We start from the raw sequence: 22,907 nt of genomic DNA on the forward strand, positions 1-22,907 counted from the left end.
GCAGCCTCCAGCTGCAGGACAAGCTGGGGAGGCACCTGTGCTTTACGACTTGGGTGGTGGTGCTGCTTTTTGCAGCCAGCATCTGGACAAACAGCATCCATGCAAGCACCAAAAATGCCGCCCACATCATTCAGTGAGCAGGGGCCCACCTGCCATAACATCACCAGGATTCTCACCAAAACTTTAAATCAAGTTCTGGAGGTGTTCCTCAGTCAGGGTGGAAGTAACACCCCACAGATCCTCAGGTCATGCCAGGGCTTCCCATAGAGCTCTGCCTGAGGGGTAGGAGAAAGCAGGCAGCACTGAGCAGGATGCAGAATAACTTTTAATTTCTTAAATTAAGCACCAAAACATCTTATTTCCTTTTTTTCCTTAAAAAAAAAAAAAAAGTGTTTAATTTTCACATACTGACAGCTCTGTGCAGCTCTTGAGCAGGGTAAATCAGCAGATGTACAGCAGTGTGGAGCAAGTATTTTGCTGAGTGAATATTAAAAAAAAAATTAAATTACAAGACTAGGAACACTGTTGTGGGATATTCATGGTCCATAAAACACAGCAAAAGGGTTGGCACAGCCAGTGGCTTGTGTCAGCTGGGAAATGCAGGAGTGACTGCACAGGTCACTAAGGCCACAGGGGGGCTGGGGAAGACCTGCAACTCCCTCAGAGTGGGGAAGACTGCTCCAGAAAGACTTGGCACACCTCACCATGGTGGGCATGGACACTCCACAGCCACTCGGGGGGCCTGGCCCGCAGCTTCAGCTGGAAGGGGTCCAGGCGCAGGCACTCCCCCAGGTCATGCAACTCCATCTCTGGCTCCTCCACGGACCTCACTGATGACTCCTCGAGGCCTGGGCTCCTCCTGGGGTGCTGTCTCCAGATGGCTGTCACACAGAGGATACCAGCAGCCACCAGCATCATCAGGACAGACACGATGGCTGCCCCCACCAGGATGTCAGTGTGACGGAGGAAGAAGCTGATCCCTGCCAGAGAAAGGCCACGGCCTCATCCCAGGGGCCATTGCCCCAGAGGCCCCCAGTGTGCTCACAAAGTCCCCCACATTGTGACTGCAGTGCTCAGGGGTGAGACCTATATCTGTGGGTGCTCCTCCAGGAAGTTCAACCTCTTCTTGCCTCCTGCTGTCCAGAAACCCTCACTCACACCTGCCCTCAGGGCAGAGCATCTCTCCCAGACATCCATCCCAAAGAAATACTTAGACCAAGAGCCAGCCTGCAGGAGCATCACAGGCTGGTGATGCCCCAGGAGAACCCCAACAGAGTAGAGCCATTTTCAAACCCACAGGGACTAAAATACCTGCTGCTGTTCCCATCCAGGCCTGAAGGGACCCTCTCCATGACCCAATGGATAAACATGAATTTATAAAATTATCTATACCTGAATATAACCAGCTGATCTGGATAGGCTTAGACTGCACAACTGGTTAATTAACTTGCAGTCACTAGGATGGGTGAGAAATTATATTTGGCTCACAGTTATATATTTTGACTCACATTGAGGTTTAAGCCACTGCAGGGATGTGAAGTAGTTTTGGTAAAGCAGCAGCAGAGTTTTGAGTACAAACTGCAGAATATTGCTGTTTTTCAGGCTGCAAGGCCTCATTACTCTGCAAGATTGGATTAGCCATCTCTGATTATAGTCAAGCACCATGTGCCATCTGCTCAGCCTTGTGTCAAATACATCAGGAGAGCTCTGGGGTAGACACCAGGAACATCAATGTCCTTCTCACCAAGATCTACACAGTATGACAGGAGAACACAGGGCACTACCAGGAGTGACCAGGTTTGCTGATCACATCAGTTACAGCAGAGGTAGCTCATAAATCACCCTTGACCTTGCTTATAACTTCAAGGCTCACATGCCAAGTTGTAGCCCTGATACAGGGAAAGTAGCAGACTGGGGAAAGGGAGGCTCATGGAGAGGTTATAGTGCCAGCTGCAAACTGCCTTGCAAAGATATTATACATCTATATAAGGACATCTAAAGCCACCAATTCAGTAACATCACATATAATAGTGCACCAATTACTCACCCACACACACAAGAAAACACCCAGCTGCAAGAGAAAGCGGAACTGCTGTTTTGTCCTCTACCTGATCGGGGAGTGCGGATGCAGAGGGTGCCGGACTTGGTGGGAGAATGATCCTCATAGCCCTGTTTGCAGCGGCAGAGGTAGGTGCCCACGCCATTGAAGCACTCTGCCTCCTCCCCGCAGAGGCCAACCCCGGCATTGCACTCGTTCACGTCTGTGATGGGGAATAGATGCCCTAAATCAGGTCAGCCTTGGCATAAAAGGGTTTCTCCCGGGGGAAAAAAAGGGTGAACCACCCACCTTCAACAGACAGCGAAACAAGCTGCAGCTTCTCTGCTCCGACTGAGGTGCCAAGCAGCTCCTCCAGCTGGGAGCGCAGGAGCAGAGACACATTCCTCTCCTCCGGCTTCAGGTGCAGCCAGAAGGTGAGCAGCAGGTTGGCATCCCTTGTGCTGCAGGTGAGGGAGAGCCCAGGGTAAGGCAGGAGGGAAGAGTCACTGCAGGCCCGCCAGCTCTGATAAGCCCATTTAGACCTTCCACTCACTCTTGCAAAAATTATTTGTGACAAGAGGCAGCTTTGCACTTGGACCAAGGGAAAAAGGAAAGCCCAGCTCCTCATTTGGAGCTAGGCTGAAGTGACGAGACATTTGTGTAAAGTGAATTGTAGTGGCAATCTGAAGTCCCAGATAAACCTCAGCCAAGTGCAGCAGCACCTTGCTGGCAGCTCCCAGCTTTATCCAGCAGGCTTTGTGGGGCAAGTGTGAGAATTCTCACTTTTCTCTAGAGTTTAAATCCATCTTAGACCTATGTAGGCCCCAGCTAGCACTAAACGTCAATTTTCACCATCTTTCCTCTAGAAAAACAGATTTATTTTTTTTTTTCTAATTTCAGGACAAGTTACAGATCACAGCAGAGGAGAAAGCACATGTGTCTGCCTGGGGAAGGAGAATGAGAACCCAGACAATACAAGCAAAGAAATATTACAGGTTATAACAGTCACCTGCCAAGACAGCAGCACAGCAGTAACCCTACCTTTTGACATCATTTAACTTTATTTCATTGACTCTGTTGGCAGAAAGTTTCAGGTTCTTCTGTATCTGCAAAGGAACAGAGCAACCAGTGCTGATTTGATATTTGACAGGAGTATGACAGCAGTTTCTTTTCTCAGTCTAACTCCCCATCCTGCTCTTCCCCTTCACAAACCACCTGGGATGCAGTAGATGTCCCAAAGCCCACTGCTCTGAGCTTTTCCTTTAGGAGAACACTAATTATTCCCATCTGCTTAGCTTCAGCTCAGCTCCCAAACACAAAAGTGAATTTGGAAAAAGGAAGGGCAATAGTAGCCCCAGGTAAGTGGGTATGAAGCCATTGCAGAGCAGCAGTTGAAGGGTAGCAGCTTTCTAGGCTAAGCAGGAGGCTGAACCCTGTAGCTCCTCCTGTCTGCATTCCAGAAAGGAAGTTTAGGTGCAGCCCTGAAAGCAGATGCTCACACACTTGCCCACTTCTAGGCTTTGGCTACAAGCTACCCCATTTCCAGAGGCGACTTACAGCCCTCAGTTGGTTGTGTCCCTGTATCTGAAGTGCTTTTCTGCTGCCTTGTGATGGCATGATTTGCTACAAAGGGCTAAACACCAGGCACTGCAGCCAGGCACCCCTGCCAAGGCATCAGAATTGGCCTCAGATGATGAACAGCACAAGCAAATAAGATACTGGTTCATCATGTGGCTCTAGCAGAAAATCTCTGGAATGCATGGCACAGCATGGTCTCTTCTAATTGAAGATTTGGGACATTACATGTGTTTTTCTCCACCTTCCCATACCCAGACTTACATGGTTCTTCATAGATTCGAGAAGACCCTTTCGGAGCTCACTTCCACCATGAGGAATCCAGTCCTTGGGTTTGACTTCCATAGTTACTTCAAACAGCATATCTACCAGAAGACACAAGATGCTGCATGTTCAAATCCACATAACACTGACAGGCTCCTTAAATGAGTTAGTCCTAAAACATCAGCACTGGCAGAACAAACCCATAAGGACATGCTTTTGCAAGTCAGTGCCACGTGGGTATTTCCAGAGGCTATGCACCAGGTAGAACAAGTTGTTGAGTAACAGGTGATCAGAATTGATCTTTCCATGAAAAAAGCATAAATAATGCATGTCCAATCACATTCACTGGTCTTTAGCTATTCTGTTTCCCAAAGGTATGGTCATAATTTGCGATAGAATCTAAAAGCCCACTTCTCTCACCCATCTCTGGGATCGGCTCAAATAAACTGCAGTGGTCTGGCTGAATCTAGGCTGGCACAAATTTTCCAGTCTGCTGTTTAAAACCTATTTAATTCATCGATATTTCTCAGGTTCAGAGCTCAGGCTCCTTCCGTATCGGCTCCTTTTTGCAAGCTGTTTCTGTGGCTTGCTCTGCCATAGAAGCCCAGCATTATGCTGCCTAGTTGCTAGTCCTCCCATAAGGTGGTTTTGCTTCTCTCACTGGTCTGAGGAGCAGGACTTCTGCAGGTTTCTGATTCCAGTAGTCACAAGGTGTCCATTGGAATGTATTGGAGGAATTGAAGTTCATTCACCTTAGAAAAGTCTTCTTTAAACAGCCAACAAGTAATGCTTAAACTTGAACAAGCCAGCATTTATGACAGTCATGTGAAATCAGGTTTCTCCAGGACAGGTACAAAGTGGTGAAAGCACAACTGTGGGATTGCAGTGGTATCTTAAAAACTAACATCTTCGAAGTGGTTACTACTCAGAAACAACCCCCACTGATTTCTAAATTTAATGAGCAGGTGATGTCCGGCACAGCCCCAGTCAGCTCACTGAACTTCGGACAGGGTTTTAAGACACATTCAGCTCCTTGCACAACTCACCTCCGGGATGGTGCTGGGACTGCAGTGCTGTGCCATTCTCCAGAGATGCCAGGGCAGAAACCAGATCTGTCAAAGAAAGGGAAAGCATCAGGCTGCTGAACTCAATGTACCAGTAATGGGGGAGGGAAAGGACATGAGGTCTGCGTCACTTTGCAAGAAAAGTGCCACATGCCAGCTCTTTTTTTCCAGTTTTTTTCTATTCTTTGCACTGAAATTAAATATCAAGCCCTAAATACAATCTGCTCTCCTCTGTAGTAGAAAGCACTCTTTAGAAAGAAATCACCCCAATAAACCTCATTTCCATTTCTAGTTATGGATGAAGTGTTATCCCTGTGAAGCCACTGGAGCTGCCCTGGAGCCCAACAGAGCAAAACTGCTTGTGCATTATGTGCCAGAAAATGAAAAAAAAAACCTAAATAAAATCTACAGTGGAGGGGCAAGAACAGTTTGGAGGGGAGGAAACACCAATTGAAAACCTCTTCTACTTTCTGGCAGAAATTAATGTACATTAGTGGCTAAATATTTCTGTGAAAGTAGTCTGCCATCAACTTCTAGGAGACAAAAGCCTTTTTTTCCCCTTTCTCCAGCCTCTGGAGCTCAGACTCTGTGATCATGCCTGGGAGCACTGTGACAAGCTACATAAGAATCAATGCAAGCCAGAGATGTTTAAAGCCAAGATAACATTCACAGTGGAGAGGCTGGCTCCTCCATGGGTAGTTCAAAACACTTGGATTAAAAAACAGCCTGTCCCTATCATGAGTAGTGTCATCCCATAGATAGCCATGTTATAGCAGATAATTCTGTCTTCTCAAGTACCTCCTGCCCTGGATACAGAAGTCAAGAGTGCTACTGCAGGGACCAACTGAAGGTAACAGCCATATCTACAAATAAAACCTCTTAAGAGAGTGATGCATCATTGGAGATGGATATCACACAATGTCAGGCATCAGTTCAGTCACAGATAACTCAAAAAACCACCTTACCAAAAAGCTCTTCAGTCCTTTCCCCCAGAGACACTGTATCACCAGCAGTCACACCAGGAGAGGGATAGAGAGAAGGTTTTGTACTTGTGTCTGGTGGTGGCTCTTCCAGCACTGGTGTCTGTGTGCGATGCGTAGCAGCAGCCACTTCTTCTGACAGGCTGTCACTGGCCTGACCCAGACTGGATGATTTGTCAGAGACACCTGCATTGCTGCTGGGCATCTCTGAGAAAGGTAAACCAGTTGAGTGACTTGGGACTGTGGTGGCCAGGGCAGCTACTGGCTCTACATCCCCCTTGGTCAGCCCCAAGGCAGGTGGCTCAGCTTTACACCCAGTGTCTTGCCCAGCTGGAGCTGCCTCCACCAACACGTCATCTTCAGTTTCTCTGCCCTCAGTGCTACCATCCTGAGGGCTCTTTTCCAGCTTGGTTTCATCCTGCAGCTGACCATGCTCACTCAGGTCAAGCTTGCTCAGGTTAGTACCAAACTGAGCATCTTCCGTGAGATCAGAAGGGTGTTGGGCCTTTCCATCTGGGCTCACAAGATCAGGCTGAATCCTGCCACCGGCAGGTGCAACTGGTGGGCCTAGAGAGGCACTGAGCATGGACACTAAACCTTTTGTTGCCACTGTCCTCCAGCTCTCTTTTTTAGAGGTCTCCTGGACAGGCTCTCGGGGAGCTGCTGTGGTATCGTTTGAAGAGCCCACAGCTTCAGAGTCTCTGAATACGTAATACTGTCCCTTAAAATATTTGTATTCATGGCTTTGGGAGCCACTCCCTGACAGAAACAACACCTGGACCTCAGTAGCTTGCGTAGCAAAGACCAGAGTGCCTCGGTTGTGGCAGGCATACACCACTTTGGTTTCCACACTTGATGAGACCCCCTGGAAGATGATCTTGTCCTGGTTGCTGCCACAGCCGTCGCTCCCCTCAAATCCCTGGACATAGATGACAATGTGCTTCTGGGGGCCTGCCCAGATGGTCCAGTTGCACCAGATGTTGGTTTTAATGTCAGCATGCAGCGGAAGGTAAAACACCCCAGACCCATCCTGAAAGATGAGATGGCAGCTCCTGAGGGGAAAGTACTCCATTGCCCAGGGGGGTCCCAGCTCTGACACATCAGAAATACAGAAAAGAAACACGTAATCAAAGGTCATTATATGCATCAAGACAACATGGATATCACAATTCCAGGAGCACTGCAAATTGCCACAGAACAGGCAATGGAGCCACAGAAGAGGCAATGGCCCCTGGAGCCACATATCCACTCTACAATTGGAGCTGAGCTTCTATGAGGGGCTGCACAAAGCAGAGCCAATGTCAGCCAGCTACAAGATGGACTCACCACCGGCCAAAGCCAAGCTCATCATCAATGGTGGCAGCACCTCAAGAATAACATGATTAAGTAGGGGAAAAAATCTGCTGCACAACAGTAGCCAGAAGGAAGGAGTGGACTGTGTGAGAGAAACAACTCTGCACACACCAAAGTCAGTGCAGAAAGAGGGGAAGGAGGGGCTCCAGGCACTGGAGCAGAGGTTCAGCTGCAGCCCATGGAGGGGCAGCTGTGCCCCTGCAGCCCCTGGAGGAACCCGCATCAGAGCTAATGCCCAAAGGAGGCTGTAGCCCCATGGGAAGCCTGTGCTGGAGCAGGCTGCTGGCAGGACCTGTGGCCCTGTGGAGGGAGGAGCCCACAGTGGAGCAGGTTTGCAATCCCACAGCAGACCCATATTGGAGTAGCCTGTTCCTGAAGGACTGCACTCCGTTGAAGGGATCAACACTGGAGCAGGGGCAGAGTATGAGGAGTCCTCCCCCTGAGGAGGACAGAGCAGCAGAGACAATGTGTGATGAAGTGACCACAGCCACCATACCCTGTCCCCCTGCACCTCTCAGGTCAGGGGAGGAGGTAGAGAAACCAGGAGGGAAGTTGAGCCTGGGAAAAAGGGAGGGATGTGGGAAAGCTGTTTTTAAGATTTGGTTTGATTTCTCATTATCCTACTGATACAATTGATAATAAATTAAACTGATTTCCCCGAGTTGAGTCTGGTTTGCCCCATGACAGTAACAGGCAAGTGATCTCTCCCCATCCTTATCTCAACCCACCAGCCTTTTGTTATACTTTTTCTCCCCTGTCCCACTGAGCAGGGGAGTGAGAGCAGCTCTGGTGGGCACCTGGTGTCCAGAAAGGGTCAACCCACCACACTTCTCCCCAGAGAGCAGGTTATGATGGCCAGGTGGAGATTGCAGGTGAAAGACACAGCCTTGGCTTTGCCCTCACCAAGTACTTCTGGCCTTCTGAAGATGGGCTATACCAAAATTCAGAGTACTGAAAAACCTACCAGCATGTTCCCATTGCTGTCCTTCTGCCATCTGGGTGTTTCTGGATACATCAGAGGGATCCCAAGGCATTTGGTCTCTTGATAGTGTTCCTCCCCATGGAGCTGCAGGAAGATCAGGGTGTGCAGGAGTGGTGCTGAAGGAGGCAGTTCTCTGCTGTCCTGCACCCACTCGAAGAGCTTCTGTGGTTTTCTGCATTTTACATCCCCCAAGGATGGAGGCAGGAGCCAGTTTGTCACTAGCAGCTGTGTCCTGATGCTGCACAGGCACCATGTGCTCCTCTCTCCTCACCCCCCAGCTGTCAGACAGGGAAGCTGGTGCCACCCCAGAGCCACTGCTCACACAGCCCTTGGGCAGAGGAAGCCCCACACCAACTCCCCTAGAGCTTTCCAGCAGGGAAATATCCATGAGCTTTGTATGTTGGAGGCCAGTTGTTCCCAGCTCAGATTTAGGTATGGACAAGTGCCTTAAACTGCTTTGGCAGCTCAGGCTTCTCTCAGGTAGCAGATGCAAGTGGTCCTTGTTTACCACTTCATAGTGGCTGCTCAGGCTGGGTGTCAGGCCCTGTGCAAGGCCCTCGGCCTCACTGCTCACCGTGCCACCAGCTGGGATGCTCAGCTGGGGATGGCTTTCACCCTTCTCCAAGCTGACTGTGCTGAGCTGCTGGTTCCTGGAGGTACCTGTGCTTTCTTGGCTTTCCCCTCTGCCAGGGGACACAGACTGCGAGTGTGCAGCTGAGTCCAGGCAACCTGTGCGTGTTGGTTTAATAGTAAATTGTAGGTCACCCAGACCTTTTGGCTTCAAGGTAGCGCTCAGGACAGACTGGCTGTCCTCCAGACTCACACCTGCTGGCTGCAAAAGAGGTTCTGCCGCATGCAAGGCACCGAGCAAAGGAGTTTCCAAATGCACACTTGAAAGCCTGTGCATATAACCAAAACCCACAGTGATGTCCCCACTCACAGAGAGACTCTGGCCCCAGCTATCTTGTGCTGCAGTGGGGATTATACCCTCAGGTGTTCCTGTGCCTTGACCTTCCTGAACCCCCGGCAGCTCAGACCCCAGCTCACCAGGAGCTTTTGTTTCCAGAAGCAGTGTCTTTGCACGTTCACGTGGGATAAGCTCAATAGGACTTTCCACAGCCATAGTATCCAGAGTGATCCCTCTTTCCTGCATCAGCTCACCACTTCGCACTGTGGTCTCGCCAGGGCTCGTGGTGCTACATGGGGTTGCCAAGCCCAGCACATTTCTAAGGTTTTCAACACAGCCAGACTGAAAAATACTGTCTTGCTTTGGTAGTTTTGGAGCAGGAGTTTCAGAAATCCCATCATCTTTGGAGGAAGATTCACCTTCCTGGTCTTGGAAGATGTAGTATTTCCCTTTAAACTGTGCATCTCTGCAGTTTGGCAAGTACCTCTTCAGCAACACAACATGGACAGCCTGAGCAAAGGTGGCAAAAACGTGCATCTCCTTTTTCCAGCAAGAGTAAACAACACTGTTTTCCACCAGTGAAGAAACTCCTTCAAATAGAATTTTGTCCTCATTTTTGTTGCAGTCCTCCTTAGTGTTAAAGCCTTGAATATAAATTATTATATGCTTTCTGGAGCCTGCCCAGATTGTCCAGTTGCACCAAAAGCTTACGGGGAAATCACCACGGTATGCTGGAGGAAAAAACTCCCCATACTTGTCCTTCAGAACTCTATGGCAGCTTCTTATAGGCACATATGCCAATATCCAGGGAGACTCTGGCTCTGGAAGACAAGAAGCAACAACGAAGTTTTCCCCCATTCCCCGTTCCAGAGTTACCAGTCCTTATTAGCAGAAATTATTTTAAAGGTCGCTCTTCTCCCCATTTTGCTGCCCCCTGCTCCCATTTGCCAATCAACATGCAAATCCATCAGCAGAAGAACGTGCAAGTAACTCTGTGTCAGGTCTGGAGGTTGAGGCCACTTGAGTGTGCACCCACACACCAGCCTGGGGTGTGCCTAAAACTGCCAACCCTTCCAACCCAAGTGGTTGTTTCCATCCACACCTGCCAGAAACCTACCCCAAGCTTTTGCCCCATCAGTGCTCGCCCCACCTGTGTGTGCCACTCCAGAGTGCTTGGAAAGCTGGAGAAGCCCTAGCTGCCACCACCACCTCCTGCTCCATGAGGAGCCAGGCTGTACCCCCACTGCTACCACCCCAGAGCAGGGCACTCTCACACTTTAAGTCCCCCCTGCCACAGCCATGCAGGAGCACAGAAGTCCCAGCACAACCACACAGTGGGTGCCACTTGTCCCAGGGAGGCAGATTCTCATCTGCAGGGTTAGGCTATTTAGGGATCAAAGCTAAAGGCTCAGGGAATTGCCACACCTGGGCAAGTTACAAAAGCAGTGAGTGTACTGTTACATTTGGTTTCAACACACAGGTGATGTTTGTTGTTTATACACAGAGATGGGAGATAAAGCTCTCCTGAAGGTGTTTTCAATCTCTTTGCTTTAAAGGGCTCAGCCAAGCCAGAAGCCCTTAAAGCCTCAGTAGGATAAGCAACATTAGTATCTCGTCAAAGTGTGAAGCACCTTCCCTTAAGCAGGAAGAAATACAGTGTTTTCCAAAAACACCATCTCAAAGCTAGAAGAGTCACAGGTTCAGAACAGGTTTACCCTACAGGAGCACAGTTGAAGTTTGGGTTGAACTTTTGCTACTTGTTTTAATTGCTGCAGTGCATTGCTCCTGCCTCCAGGACCTGCCCTGTGGTAGGGATTTGGCAGCCACAGGATAGTGGCACAGGTTCTCTCCCACACTAGCACTGATTTTTCCTCACCCCAACACCCAATACTGATCAGCCACATCCCCTTTCCTCTCCATATCACCCCCAGGGCCGGGTTGTTGTTCCTGACTTTCCATACCACTTATTGTTGGCTTGAGGCACCCAACAAATTCTGGGTAGAAAAAAAGACTAGTCTGAGAATTAACTCTTACCTGGTTTAACCTTCCAATATTCCTGAGAGGATCCCTGTGCCTATAAAGAAGAGAGAGTCCTGTTGCAGATCCAAGTACCACTGCCCATGCTTATAATGCTGCTCAGAGAAATGCCAATCCAAGCCCAAGGGGAAGGGAGCACCAAATCCACCATGGTGGATTGAGGTTTTGCCTGCATGTGGACCAAGCCCCAAGGCCACCTTGTTTATTCCGTGTGATAATAAATCTTCACCCCTCCCTACATCCAGAAGCATTGCCCAGTTTACACTGTCAGACCACAGCCAATACAAAACCACACCCGAAACACAGCAAGAAAAGCCCAGCTGTGCTTTAATCCATAGAGGCCACACAGAGGAGAAGGATTTGTAAGCAGGCAGGACACTGCATCCAAGAAGGGAGTTTCCTCCAGGCAACCGAGTCCCCTCTTCCCATCACTCACCCTTGGCGCAGCATCAGAGTAGGATCTCAGCATCACCCTGGGAGCCTGCCCACCAGTAGCTGGCCCCCACACCCCAAGCACCAGGAGCAGGGCAAGAAGCAACAGGGAGGGCAAAGGCTTCATGGCAGAGGTTTACCAGGAGCACAACATTGAAACGAGACCACAAAAAAGAGAAGAAAACCCCAGCTCTCCCCTCCCTAAAATAATCCACCAGGCAGAGCAAATGTGGGATCACCACCTTTCCCAGCCTCTCTCCAAAACACATCCCTACAGTGAGGGGGCTGGCCTAGTACCCACTCACTCATATATGGCCCTGCTACACCTCTGACAGCAATTAGCTAATCAAAGAAATGAGGCCAGCTGTCACTTGTTAGGGACATACTTGCCCTTTCAATTTGCTGTGCAAGTATTCTTTCTTTGCTGGATGTTTGAGTGAGAAGGCATTTGTCCATTTATAACACATAATGCTATAACCTGGAATTAAAGTCATGCTGACCCCCCAACATGACACAGAAGGTGCTTGCTGTCTTAAAAAAGAAAAAAATATTCAATTACTGAAGGGGACAAAAAAAAGCCCCAATGTAAAAGTGAGTGTTTTCATCACAACATTTTAACTGGCTTCTGCTGAAGGCTGTGATTCTCCCCAGGGCTGCACCATCCTGACGCAGGACTGAGCAAAAAAAGGTGAAACTGCCTTGAAATACAAGCACCTTCTCTCCTCATCTACACTTACTGAAGTGTGGAAAGCAAATAGCCCGGGTGATGATGTATAAATTATTAGATGCTTAAAATTCTTTCAGTTGTAACAGTCTAACTTGTCATTAGGGGCCACACAGATTAGGCAGTCAGGCTGCTTGACACGTGGCTTTGACAATATTCCCTTTAAAACGTCAATCATCACTTAGCAAAATAAAATGATAAATTCCTTTTTTTCTTCTAGTCATCACAGCTTGACAGGGTGATGGGTGTTCAGGGACAAATACACCCATGGGTTTTATGTGGGTCAAAACAAGCAGTGCATCAGACCGTCCCAGTCATCTGGATTTTCAGCAAGCAACCACATCCCAGCTCCCAGGTTTTAAGCTTTTCCACCCATCCCAGTGCAGTACCAATGACCAAATGGGCAGTGAGAGCCTGTCATTCTTGCAGCAGGACAAACCTCTTCCTTCCACAGCCATCTGTCTGTAACTACACATGTTCAAAGCGATCCTAAATCCCCTCTTTCAGTCCTACGGCAGGTGTGGACAGACCTGCAAAACCCCTTCCACACTTATCATAAAAACACAGAATCTTGGAAAAACACTCCAAGATCATCGAGTCCAACCACTAACTCTACACTGTCAAGCCCACCACTGAAGCATGTCCCTGAGGGCCACATCTGCACGACTTTTGAATCCCTCCAGATATGGAGTCCTTGTCCTTATGGGGAACTTCAACCTGCCAGATGTTAACTGAGAACACCACACAGCTGGCACAAACAGGTTCTAAAGATTCCTAAAACTCATGGATGATAATTTAATGGTAAAAGTACTAAGAGAGCTGACTAGGAAAGATGCCCTCCTTGATTTGTTGCTTCTTAACAGAGAGTGTCCCATGAGTGAAGTGGTGACTGAAGGTCACTTTGGCCACAGTGATCATGAAGCAATCGAGTTTAAAATCTCTGTTGACAGAAGGAAAAGTGCCAGCAAAACCTCAGTCCTGGACATGAGGAGAGCAGACTTCAGGCTGCTCAGGGAACTAGGCCCCCTGGGAAAATGCTTTTGAAGGTGCTGGGGTCTGTCAGTGCTGGTCACTTTTTAAGCACCACCTCCTAAGGGCACAGGAGCAGGCAATTCCCAAATATTGGAAATCAAGCAGACGAGACAGAAGGCTGTCTTGGCTGAGCAGGGATCTTCTTCTGGAACTGTGGCAAAAATGAAAGGTGTATGCATGCCTAGTGGAAGCAAGGTCAGGTGATGTGAGAGGAATACAGAGATGCTGTTCTCCACTGCAGGGAGAAGATTCATGCAGCCAAAACTCAGTTGGAATTTGAAGCTGGCCAGCAATGTGGGGGACAATAAAAAGAGGTTTTTTAAAATACATTAATAGGAAAAGGCAATGCAGCCTGTTGCAGGGTGAAGATGATCACCTCACAAACAGGGATATAGACAAGGCAAAGATGTTTAATGCATTCTTTGTCTCTGTCTTCAACACTGATAACAAATTAAGGGGGTCCCAGTTCCCTGAGCTGGAGGACCATTTCAGTGAGAATGATAAACTCCAAGTTGACCCTGATCTGCTGCTCCAGGTGGACCCCCATAAGTCTATGGGGCCTGATGGGATTCATATGAAAACACTCAAAGAGCTGGCTGGTGTCATTATGAGGCCTCTCTCGATGATTTTTGAACTGTCTTGGGAATCTGGAGAGGTCCCAGTTGGCTGCCTAACATTGTCCCAGTTTTCAAGAAGGGCAAGAAGGATGACCCTGGAAACTACAGGCCTGTCAGTCTCGCTTCAGTGACTGGAAAATTATGGAGAAGATTATTCTGGGAGGTAGTGACAAACACCTGAAGGACAACACAGTCATTAGTCACAGCCAGCACGGCTTCATGAGGGGAAAGTCCTGCTTGTCAAACCTCATTTCCTTTTATGACAAGGTAACCCACCTGGTTGATCCAGGGAAGACAGTTGATATAATCTTCTTGGATTTCTGTAAAGCTTTTGATACCATTTCTCACAGGATCCCTCTGGACAACATGTCCAGCACACAGCTGGATAAACATGTCATGTGATGGGGACCCTGCTGTAAAGCAGGGAGGTCCCCAGGGTATCATCTGGTTTACAAGGAGAACAGGAGCATTTGCTTCATATTAGCTTAACAGATGGTACAGCAGAGATGGTGAAATAAATCCTAAGGGCAAGTTTATTTTTTATTTGCTGATATGTAAGTATTTGAGTGAGGAATTTTAATGCGCAGGGGAGTTTTTTTGGTTGATTGGTAGCAATTCTTTCAGTTTTAGCCTATTCCTATAAAACCATAAATTGCCCATTAGGATGTTTGGTCCTTTTGACTGAATCCTCATGCTCAGTAGTTGCTGATTCTTACTTATTGTGGGCACACCTGGCCCAAGATTATCCCTTGGGGAAGAGCTGGTGGGCATGTTCCCGCTGGCCCTGAGCCAAGTTGCACAAACTCTGCACCATGGGGCCAAAAAACCCTAATTGCATGTCTCAGCCTTTCTACCAGCTCCTGGACTCCCGATTTCTTGGGATGGCACTCCATCTCTCCCAGGATGATCTGAAGGACTCAACATGACCTTCAGCAGCCAAGCAGCTCCTCAGGCTGCCAAGGCACCAGGGCTGGCCACAGCTAAGAGGGACACAGCCACCTTGGGGGCTGCCAGTGTGGACAGTCAACAAAATTAAGCTGATTTCAGCAAGTGCTCAAATTTCCCCCCCAGGCAGCGTGATGTACTAGGAGCTTCTACTTACAACTCCTCTGCTGTCATTTGTAGAGGCACCATAGACTGTCTGAGAGCTTAGGATAGATAAATTTACCATCTGCCTCCCTCTAGTGATTGCATTGCTGAATAAAGAAAAAGCAAAAGTCACGCTGGGCTGGAGTTACTTTTCTTTTCTTTCTTAGGAAATCAAAGTAACTGAACACTTTCATTTTTTCTGTTGCTTATTCATGATTCTCTTATGCATCAAAAGTGAGTGGGAAGAAGTAAAAGAGGATGAGAAATTAGGATTTGCTCATTGCCTCACTAACTAGGATAACTAAGTCCCAAAATAAAGGGTAACATAGATGACAAGTAAAAGCTGCTGCAAAACAAACATTTTTTTATCAAAGATGAGAATATTTTTTAGGAAAAATTATAACATCACTGATAAGGTCTTTTTCTTTAGCAGGTTTCAAAAGTCGTGTTATTGTTTAGACCTTAGCAAAATTCCCAGTGAAATTCCAGGGACTCATCCAGGGTTCCCATCTCAACAGCTCCATCTTTCTGAGTGAGCTGACAAGGACTCTGCTTGCAAGGGCTGCTTTAATATTTATATATACATTATGTAGAAAGAGATCCCTGTATTTAGTGACCAGAGATAAGCATCAGGTTAAGTCCCATTTCTTTGTGTCACTCATTAGCCAGATTGATTTTAGGTCTGCTGGGGACAAAGATGCAATTATGCTTTTAGATATAATTAAATGTAAGGCATTTCTCAGAACCTGGTGTTTTCCTTAAATAGGGAGCTGGCTTTCCTTGATCACTAGTTGCTCCTCATTGATTCAGCTTCTAATCCTCTGGAGCATTCTCAGGGATGTTTTAAATGAGTGATGACATCACGCTCCAGCTTATCATGGTGAGTGTTTTACCCATGTTGATGGTGAACTGTAATATTGTTAATAAAACTGATATATAGTTTAAACTTTGCATTTTGTGGGATTTGTATAGACTAATAGCACAGATTGTACACCTGCAAGATTTGTGAGAAGAGGAGTAGCATGGGAGGGATAAAATATTTTTTCTCTGGGCTTTCTGAAGCCTTTGAGGCACCTATTCCTTCTTCATCTCAATCTGGGAGCCCATGGACACTATCATTTAACCTCAGTGGGAGAATGCTATGGGATCCATATCAACTTGACTTAAAGATTCCCACTGCTGTCTTTTCCACAACTGAGCTGTGGCAGGCTTGGTTAGACCCACTACTGCATCCACAGAACAAGAGCTGCTGGTCCTGACCCACTTCTGACCTCCCACCTCACCTCAAAGGATGCTCCTGCTCCCCAGAGGAGCAAAACTGGTTGTACCAACACCTGCAGTGGCTCCTACTGCAGCTGGAAAGGAGAAATCCAGCTGAAAATCAGTATTGCTCAAAAAAAAAAAAAAAATAAAACCCACCAAGAAGTCCAAGTCTAACAACCACGTTGCAACATCTTGTTTAGCCCATGAGGGCATCCTCAGGTGTTGGCACTAATTTTTTCCCCATGTGATTATCCTACAACAGGGGAACTCATCAGGTGCATCCTGCTGCCAGAGAGAGCACTTGACACTTTGCTGTGCCACTTCAGCTCATTAGCAAGGCAGGAAAAACACCCCTGCTCTTTCTTTTTTTCCTTGCAGGGTGACTTTTCTTGCTCCTTCAGCATAAGGACTCATGGCAGCCACAGCTGCTGCCCGGCAGGTCCAGGAAAGCTGCTTGCAACCAAAAAAGATGAAAGGTGGGTTTAGAGGTGGTTCACCTGGTGATGAGAGGGATAGAGCAGCTGTCACCACAGCCAGGGATTTACACTCTCTAGTCTCTCCTGGCAGGGGCAGACATTGCCCTTCTGCTTCAGAGCAGGCAGGCAAGAGGGTTGATGGCCATCTCTTCGACACCATAAGATTCCTAAGCCAGGCTCACTTGGGGAGAACAGTTCTAGAGGACCTGGGAGGACTTGCATACTGTAGGGCATGGGCAGGTTCATCCCATTCCTGGAACAGTTGCCACCTTCTGCACATCCTCAGCAGCAGGAAGAAAAGGCAGAACAAAACCCTGTGGCAATGATGCCCCACACCCAGCCAGGCCATGGATTCTGGTGGGAGGAAACCCAGGCTGCAGGCAGCTTTGTGTCCTGCAAACCACTGCAAAACTGATTTATATTAAAAATAAAGAGCACACAATACCGAAGTGGTTGGGGTTTGTCTATTAATCTCTCAATAGTCAGCTGCAAACCTAACAAATCCTCTGAAATAGCAGCAGGGAGCCGTGTCCGAGCTCATTCCTCCCTGCCCCCTTTTACAGCTAAAAATAATCAATAATGACTGCCTGAAACAGGGCAACCAAAGCAATTTGACAGGCTGTGGGATCATGACTCATATTTTCACTCACACGCTGTCTGGGCACAAAACTAACCATGGGGCTCTGTTTCCCAGCAGCTGTGGTGGGAAAGCACCTCTGAACCATTGGGCACCTGGACAGAGCTCCCGCATCCCCTCCTTTTCCAGTGATGCTGCAGTGGTGCTTCGCTGGGAAGGAATGAAAATAAGACCAATGCAGCCAGGATGAGAGTGGCATTATCCTCCCTGCTTTATGCAAGCAAGGGCTAATGGAACCACTTGGGAGCAATGAGTCCCCAGGAGGCAGCTGGGCTTGTTATTCTGCTGGTAATGGCTGTTTTCAGCCACCACAGGCAGCAGAAGGGACTTGTTCAGGGTCCCCTGGGTGGCAATGGTGCTGGAGGAGTTTTCCATCCAAATCCCCATCCATAGGGGCCATCTTCCTCCCCAGGCAGCCACCCTGCTCAGGTGGGTCCAGTCTCTCTTGTTCCTATCTGTTTTCCCTCAAAAAGCAGCAGCAACACCAAAAGAGATGCCAGCAACAGTCTAACCAGCAGTTCCCTCTTCAGGGACCACATTTCAGGAGCCAATAACAAAAACTAGTGTTTCCCACCCGGCTCACTGCTATACTGCCTCCCATCACCTCTGGGGGAGTTTGCTGGGGAGGGTAAGAGGCAGCCTCGTTTCTCTGTGTCGGCATCACAGACGTGGGGAAAGCCCAGTGTCTTAGGGACTTTCCCAGCCTAGCAAAAGAACTCACTATATTACTCTCTTCTGCCCCAAAACAGCATAGCTTGGCCTGGTGGTGATGTGATGCCAGCACAGCGGTGCCCAGGGAACAGATGCATTAGCACTCACCCCAAACTTTCAGGATGACTGTACAGACATAGATCCATGTGCTGAGAAACTTGATTTTTCAGCAGCAGATCCTCTGTCCCTCACTGCCACCTTCTTGTGACAGCACAGAGTGGGTGTGAGGTGACCACAACCCTTTGCAGTTCCTCTCCATGCTGGTTCATTATTGCACAGCTGGGGGCGAGGGAGGGGGATCCTGTCCTCTCTATTAAAAAAAAAAAATTAAACACCTGAAAAAAAAATATGCAAAACAGATGCCACGAAGGCTGTGGCCACTGATTGATGTGATTTACTCCCTGCCTGCTGGGGAACGACTGGGTGTCAATGGATTGCTGCACAGGTCCTGTCCTGATGCTGACACAGGTTCAGTGCAGACTGCTCTTTGCACTGAGTTGTCTCTGTTCCAAGCCAGTGTGACTGGGTCTGCAAAGGGACTGACCCATCACAGCTCAGCATAGAGCTGGCAAGCCTCCCTGGTGTCCTGGCAAAACATGCCATGAAGGTGAGGCCCTAGAAGAGGGATTTTCCCAAAGCCCTGGATAGATCTGCACAGCCCTGGTTAGACAAGCTCCCCATTTTCCCTGGGGTAACACTCACCTCATCTTCTCAGCAAGGTCTGTTGCATACACCCTTGCTTCTGACACCTCTACTGGGTAGGAAGCATGGGATCAGATTGCTGAAACCTCGACCAGACGTGTGCCCTGAGCTGGTGCCAGTGCCTGAAGGCTGGTGGTGGTGCCCAAGGGCTGGTGGTGAGTTCTGCTGGGGATGTTCATTGCTCCACATGCAGACATGCATGGCCAGAGTCAGTGAGCCAACACGTGGTGCTTGCCCACACCAGATGCATTCAAACATGCTTTGTCTGGGCTGACAAACCCCTCTCTTCCCCTCTCCCTCAGCCCCACCACAGTCAGCAGCTACTCCAGGAGTCTGGCAGCACCGTTGCCTTGCAAATCTCAGCATGGGAAAAGGTTTCAATTCCAACGTGCTGCTGCTGACTTCACTGGGCACCTACCAAATCTGGGACTGAAACGTGCTGGAGGAAGGCAGCAGGGATTGCAGGGAAATCCCCCACAGTGCTAGCAAAGAAACTGGTGCTGTGAGGATGATGTAGCCAGGAAGTGGTCTAGGAAACAGTGTTGAAGTTTGACTTGAGAACACACCACCACTTCTTCCTCTAATGCCACTCCTTGCACGTGGTTCTGGAGCATGATGCCTGGTACAGAGCCACCACTTCCTGCTCTTGCTAAAGACTCTCACACAGAGGAGAAGTGAAGACAAACGTTGAAAATCCAACAAACAGATCATAAAAATGAGGATGAATCCTAGCTCTGAAAGGCTGCAGGAAACTCTGCTCTGTACATTCACGCCATGAAGCCACTGGGGGATCACAGCAGCAAAGGCAATAAAAGAGATGGATTTTTTTTACTGCTCCGTGCAGGGAGCAAAGGGCTCCCAAATATTGTGCCTCGCAGCACCTCTTTCAAAATCATCCAGATAGGAGCCATGATGCCTCCAGCTTCAGAAAAAAGCCAGATATTTTGGTGGAAGTCCCTCGGGGAATGGGCTGCTCAGAAGTAACCTATTGCAGGTAGTGAGGCTATACAACAAAGCCTGTGGCAAAACCCTGTCCGATTTTGGGGCAGACATGAGCTCAGCCTGAAAGGTCTAAATTCCAGATGGTTTGTGCAGGCTCACAGGGGTGATGACTGGGTCCATGCTGGCAGCAGCCATCAACTCTTTGAGAGAAGATCAGAAACACATCCAATTCCTCCAGCTGGATGTTCAAATGACTACGCCAGTAAGATGAATGTCCTCAAAGAACAGACTAAAAGAGCTATCTAAGGGGAAATTCATCTCCCTTCAGCCTGAACTCTCTTTTACTTCTGGCTAATGAGCTCACATGAAGGAATCCAGATGTTAGAAGCAGCAGTCACGCCAAAGAGCTGGCCTGTGTCCGTGTATGATACTTCCCCACTCTCCTGGCTGGATGGGCTGGGAAGGAGCTTGGGAGCAAAAACCCAGTTGAACAACAGCTTGCATTAGCTGAACAACTGCCAGCAGCCACGGCAACTCATAAGCCAAGGAGAAAAATCCCACCTGCAGTAAACCAGAATGATGGTTGGTTAAAAAAAATAGGCCGAGCAAATATTGCAGCCCTTCATGGCTCTGAAAATTAAAATTAAATTTTAAAGAAGTCAGTAAGAGGTATGCTTGGAAAGGGGATTTGTCAAATGGTAGCTTGGTCGCCACTTCTTTGGGTCTGTCTGAAACTATTGGGCTGTGAGTGCCTCTGCTGCCACAGGGGAGTCTGCTCCTATCAGCCACCCACACTGCACCAGGGAGGACCTTGTGCAAGAGATATAACTCTGCAGGACCCAATTCATCTGGTAATTCATTTATATGTATTTTCAACAAATAGGTCTCTTTGCCGTGGAACAGGATCTTACATCCCCTGGTGACACTGGCTGGTGTTTCTTAGCCACCAGCAGCCATCAAAAATCCCCCCAGCTGGATCATTTGTGCTCAGCTGGGTGTTGAGGAGCTTATTTGTACAAGGCTTTGGGGTACAAGGCTTTGGGGTCACCAGCCTTGATCTGGATGAAAATGGTTCACCCACTGCCACTGTTGCCCTGGCAGCCTGCTGGCCATGGAGCAGAGGGGCTGGATAGTCTTTCTTTAATTGCAGAAGTAGTTTGACAGCCAGGCTTATGGCAAAGGATCCTAATGAAAAGCAGCTGCCTCACGCCTGTAAATAGCATTGTCTGTGCAGCATTTTGCCCTAATAGAGCAAAATCAGAAGATAGGAATTTTCTTTATATGTAAAGACTTTCAGTCTCAAATCCAAACTTTACTGACACCATTGGTTGGAGGGGGAGGGTTTAGGAACAGCCAGATGTTGAAATAATTTATTCAAATGTGTTCTTTGAGACTTAAAGCCCCCCTGAGGCTTTGTTTTGCCCACATCACCCTGGCTTTGGTGGGGATCAAAGCCTACAGTGCCTGTTCCTGCCCCACCAGCCTGAATCAGCTCCCAGCTCCACCAGGATGGGAGCTGCCAGGCAAAACCCCTGGCTGCCACTGCACAAGCACTTGGGGACCATGTCCCTCCCATGTAAGTGCTCAGTCAGGGTAGCACTGGTTTGGAAGACAACCTGTATCTGAACACATCTGCAAAAAACTCAGCATAGAGCACTCAGGTTACCTCGAACAGACTTAAATACCTTCCCTTGCCTCCAGCCATGCTGTAAAATCCTCTAGCAAGAGAGATACACTTTATATCACACAAACCTCTTCACTCCCAGCCTTCCCTCACTCTCCCAGGCTGGTTTCTCTGCCAGGTCCCTCCTTGCTGGCCTCCCCACGCTCTTGCTGGTGGCTCATCCTCAGCTGGGTTTGTGTTGTACAGCTACAGAAGACAAACCCATCTTAACTTTCCTCATTGAGCAGGCACTCATTCCAATGAAGACTCATCTATGATGTGAAGTGAGTGTAAGCTGGGGTGTCTGCCCAAGCCCAAACATCACCATCCAGACCAGCAGGCACTCCACAGTCAGTGAATATGGACACGGATGGACAGAGCAGCAGAAGCCCGTGTGAGAAGTGAGAAGTGTTGCTGTAGGGGAGGGCAGCTTGCCCATCCCATCTCATGCCATCCTAACCCATCCCATCAGGCACCAGAGCAAAACACCTCCCCATTCCAAGTGGCCTTTCCTTCCCAGGTGGTTACACAGCCAACAAAAACAGCTGAGAAATGGCATTTACTACTTTCCCCAAGTGTACAGTGGAAGGAAGGAATGAAAACCAAAGCATTACTGATGTAATGCTCAAGTATTTGGTTAATAGTAGAAATATAAGCACTGAGCAAAGCCACCACTGAGTGACACCAGCTTCCTCTCCTTCTCTGCTCACTTCATCTCACTCAAGAAGTTGGCAAGTTGTCTGCAGAGCCAGAGTTACTCTTGCTTCAAAAGCCTTTGCTTCAGGACTGTCACTCTGGGGAGCTTCATGACAGCCAAAGGACAGCCCAATTGTTTTGTCCTGCTCTGCTCTGCACTGAGGCGGCCTCACCTCGAGTCCTGTGTGCAGTTCTGGGCACCAAAATATAAAAAAGACATTAATCTATTAGAGAGTGTCCCAAGGAGGGCCCTGAAGATGGTGAAGGGTCTGGAGGAGAAGCCTTATGGGGAGCAGCTGAGGTCACTCGGTTTGTTCAGCCTGGAGGAGACCAAGGGGAGACCTCATTGCACTTACAGCATCCTCATGAGGGGAAGTGGAGGGGCAGGCACTGATCTCTTCACTCTTGTGACCACTGACAGGACTCGAGGAAATAGCATGAAACTGAGTCAGGAGAGGTTTACATGGGATATCAGGAAAATGTTTCTCACCCAGAGGGTGGCCGGGCACTGGAACAGGCTCCCCAGGGAAGTGGTCACAGCACCAAGCCTGACAGAGTTCAAGAAGCATTTGGACAACATTCTCAGGCACTTGGTGGGATTCTTGGGATGTTGGGTTCAATGATCCTGATGGTCCCCTCCAACTCAGCATATTCGACAGCAACGGAGAGTACAAAGTAAATGACTGCTGCCTACATGCAATGGCTTGTTGTGAAAATGAGGAA

General features: G+C 48.5%; 1 protein-coding gene across 1 annotated transcript; it reads right to left on the reverse strand.

Moving 5' to 3' along the window:
- Window positions 1-304: 304 nt before the first annotated feature.
- On the reverse strand, window positions 305-10,018 carry LOC135410851 (uncharacterized). The gene is made up of 8 exons (XM_064647695.1): window positions 8,239-10,018; window positions 5,907-7,013; window positions 4,924-4,989; window positions 3,878-3,978; window positions 3,080-3,144; window positions 2,348-2,499; window positions 2,109-2,261; window positions 305-980 (listed from the first exon to the last, which is right to left on the reverse strand). Exons 1-8 carry the CDS (start codon window positions 9,698-9,700, stop codon window positions 661-663), a joined length of 3,426 nt encoding a protein of 1,141 aa, XP_064503765.1. The 5' UTR covers window positions 9,701-10,018; the 3' UTR covers window positions 305-660.
- Between the last annotated feature and the right edge of the window lie 12,889 nt (window positions 10,019-22,907).

This window comes from Pseudopipra pipra, chromosome 3, assembly GCF_036250125.1.
Source record: "Pseudopipra pipra isolate bDixPip1 chromosome 3, bDixPip1.hap1, whole genome shotgun sequence".
NCBI classification, from domain to species: Eukaryota; Metazoa; Chordata; class Aves; order Passeriformes; family Pipridae; genus Pseudopipra; species Pseudopipra pipra.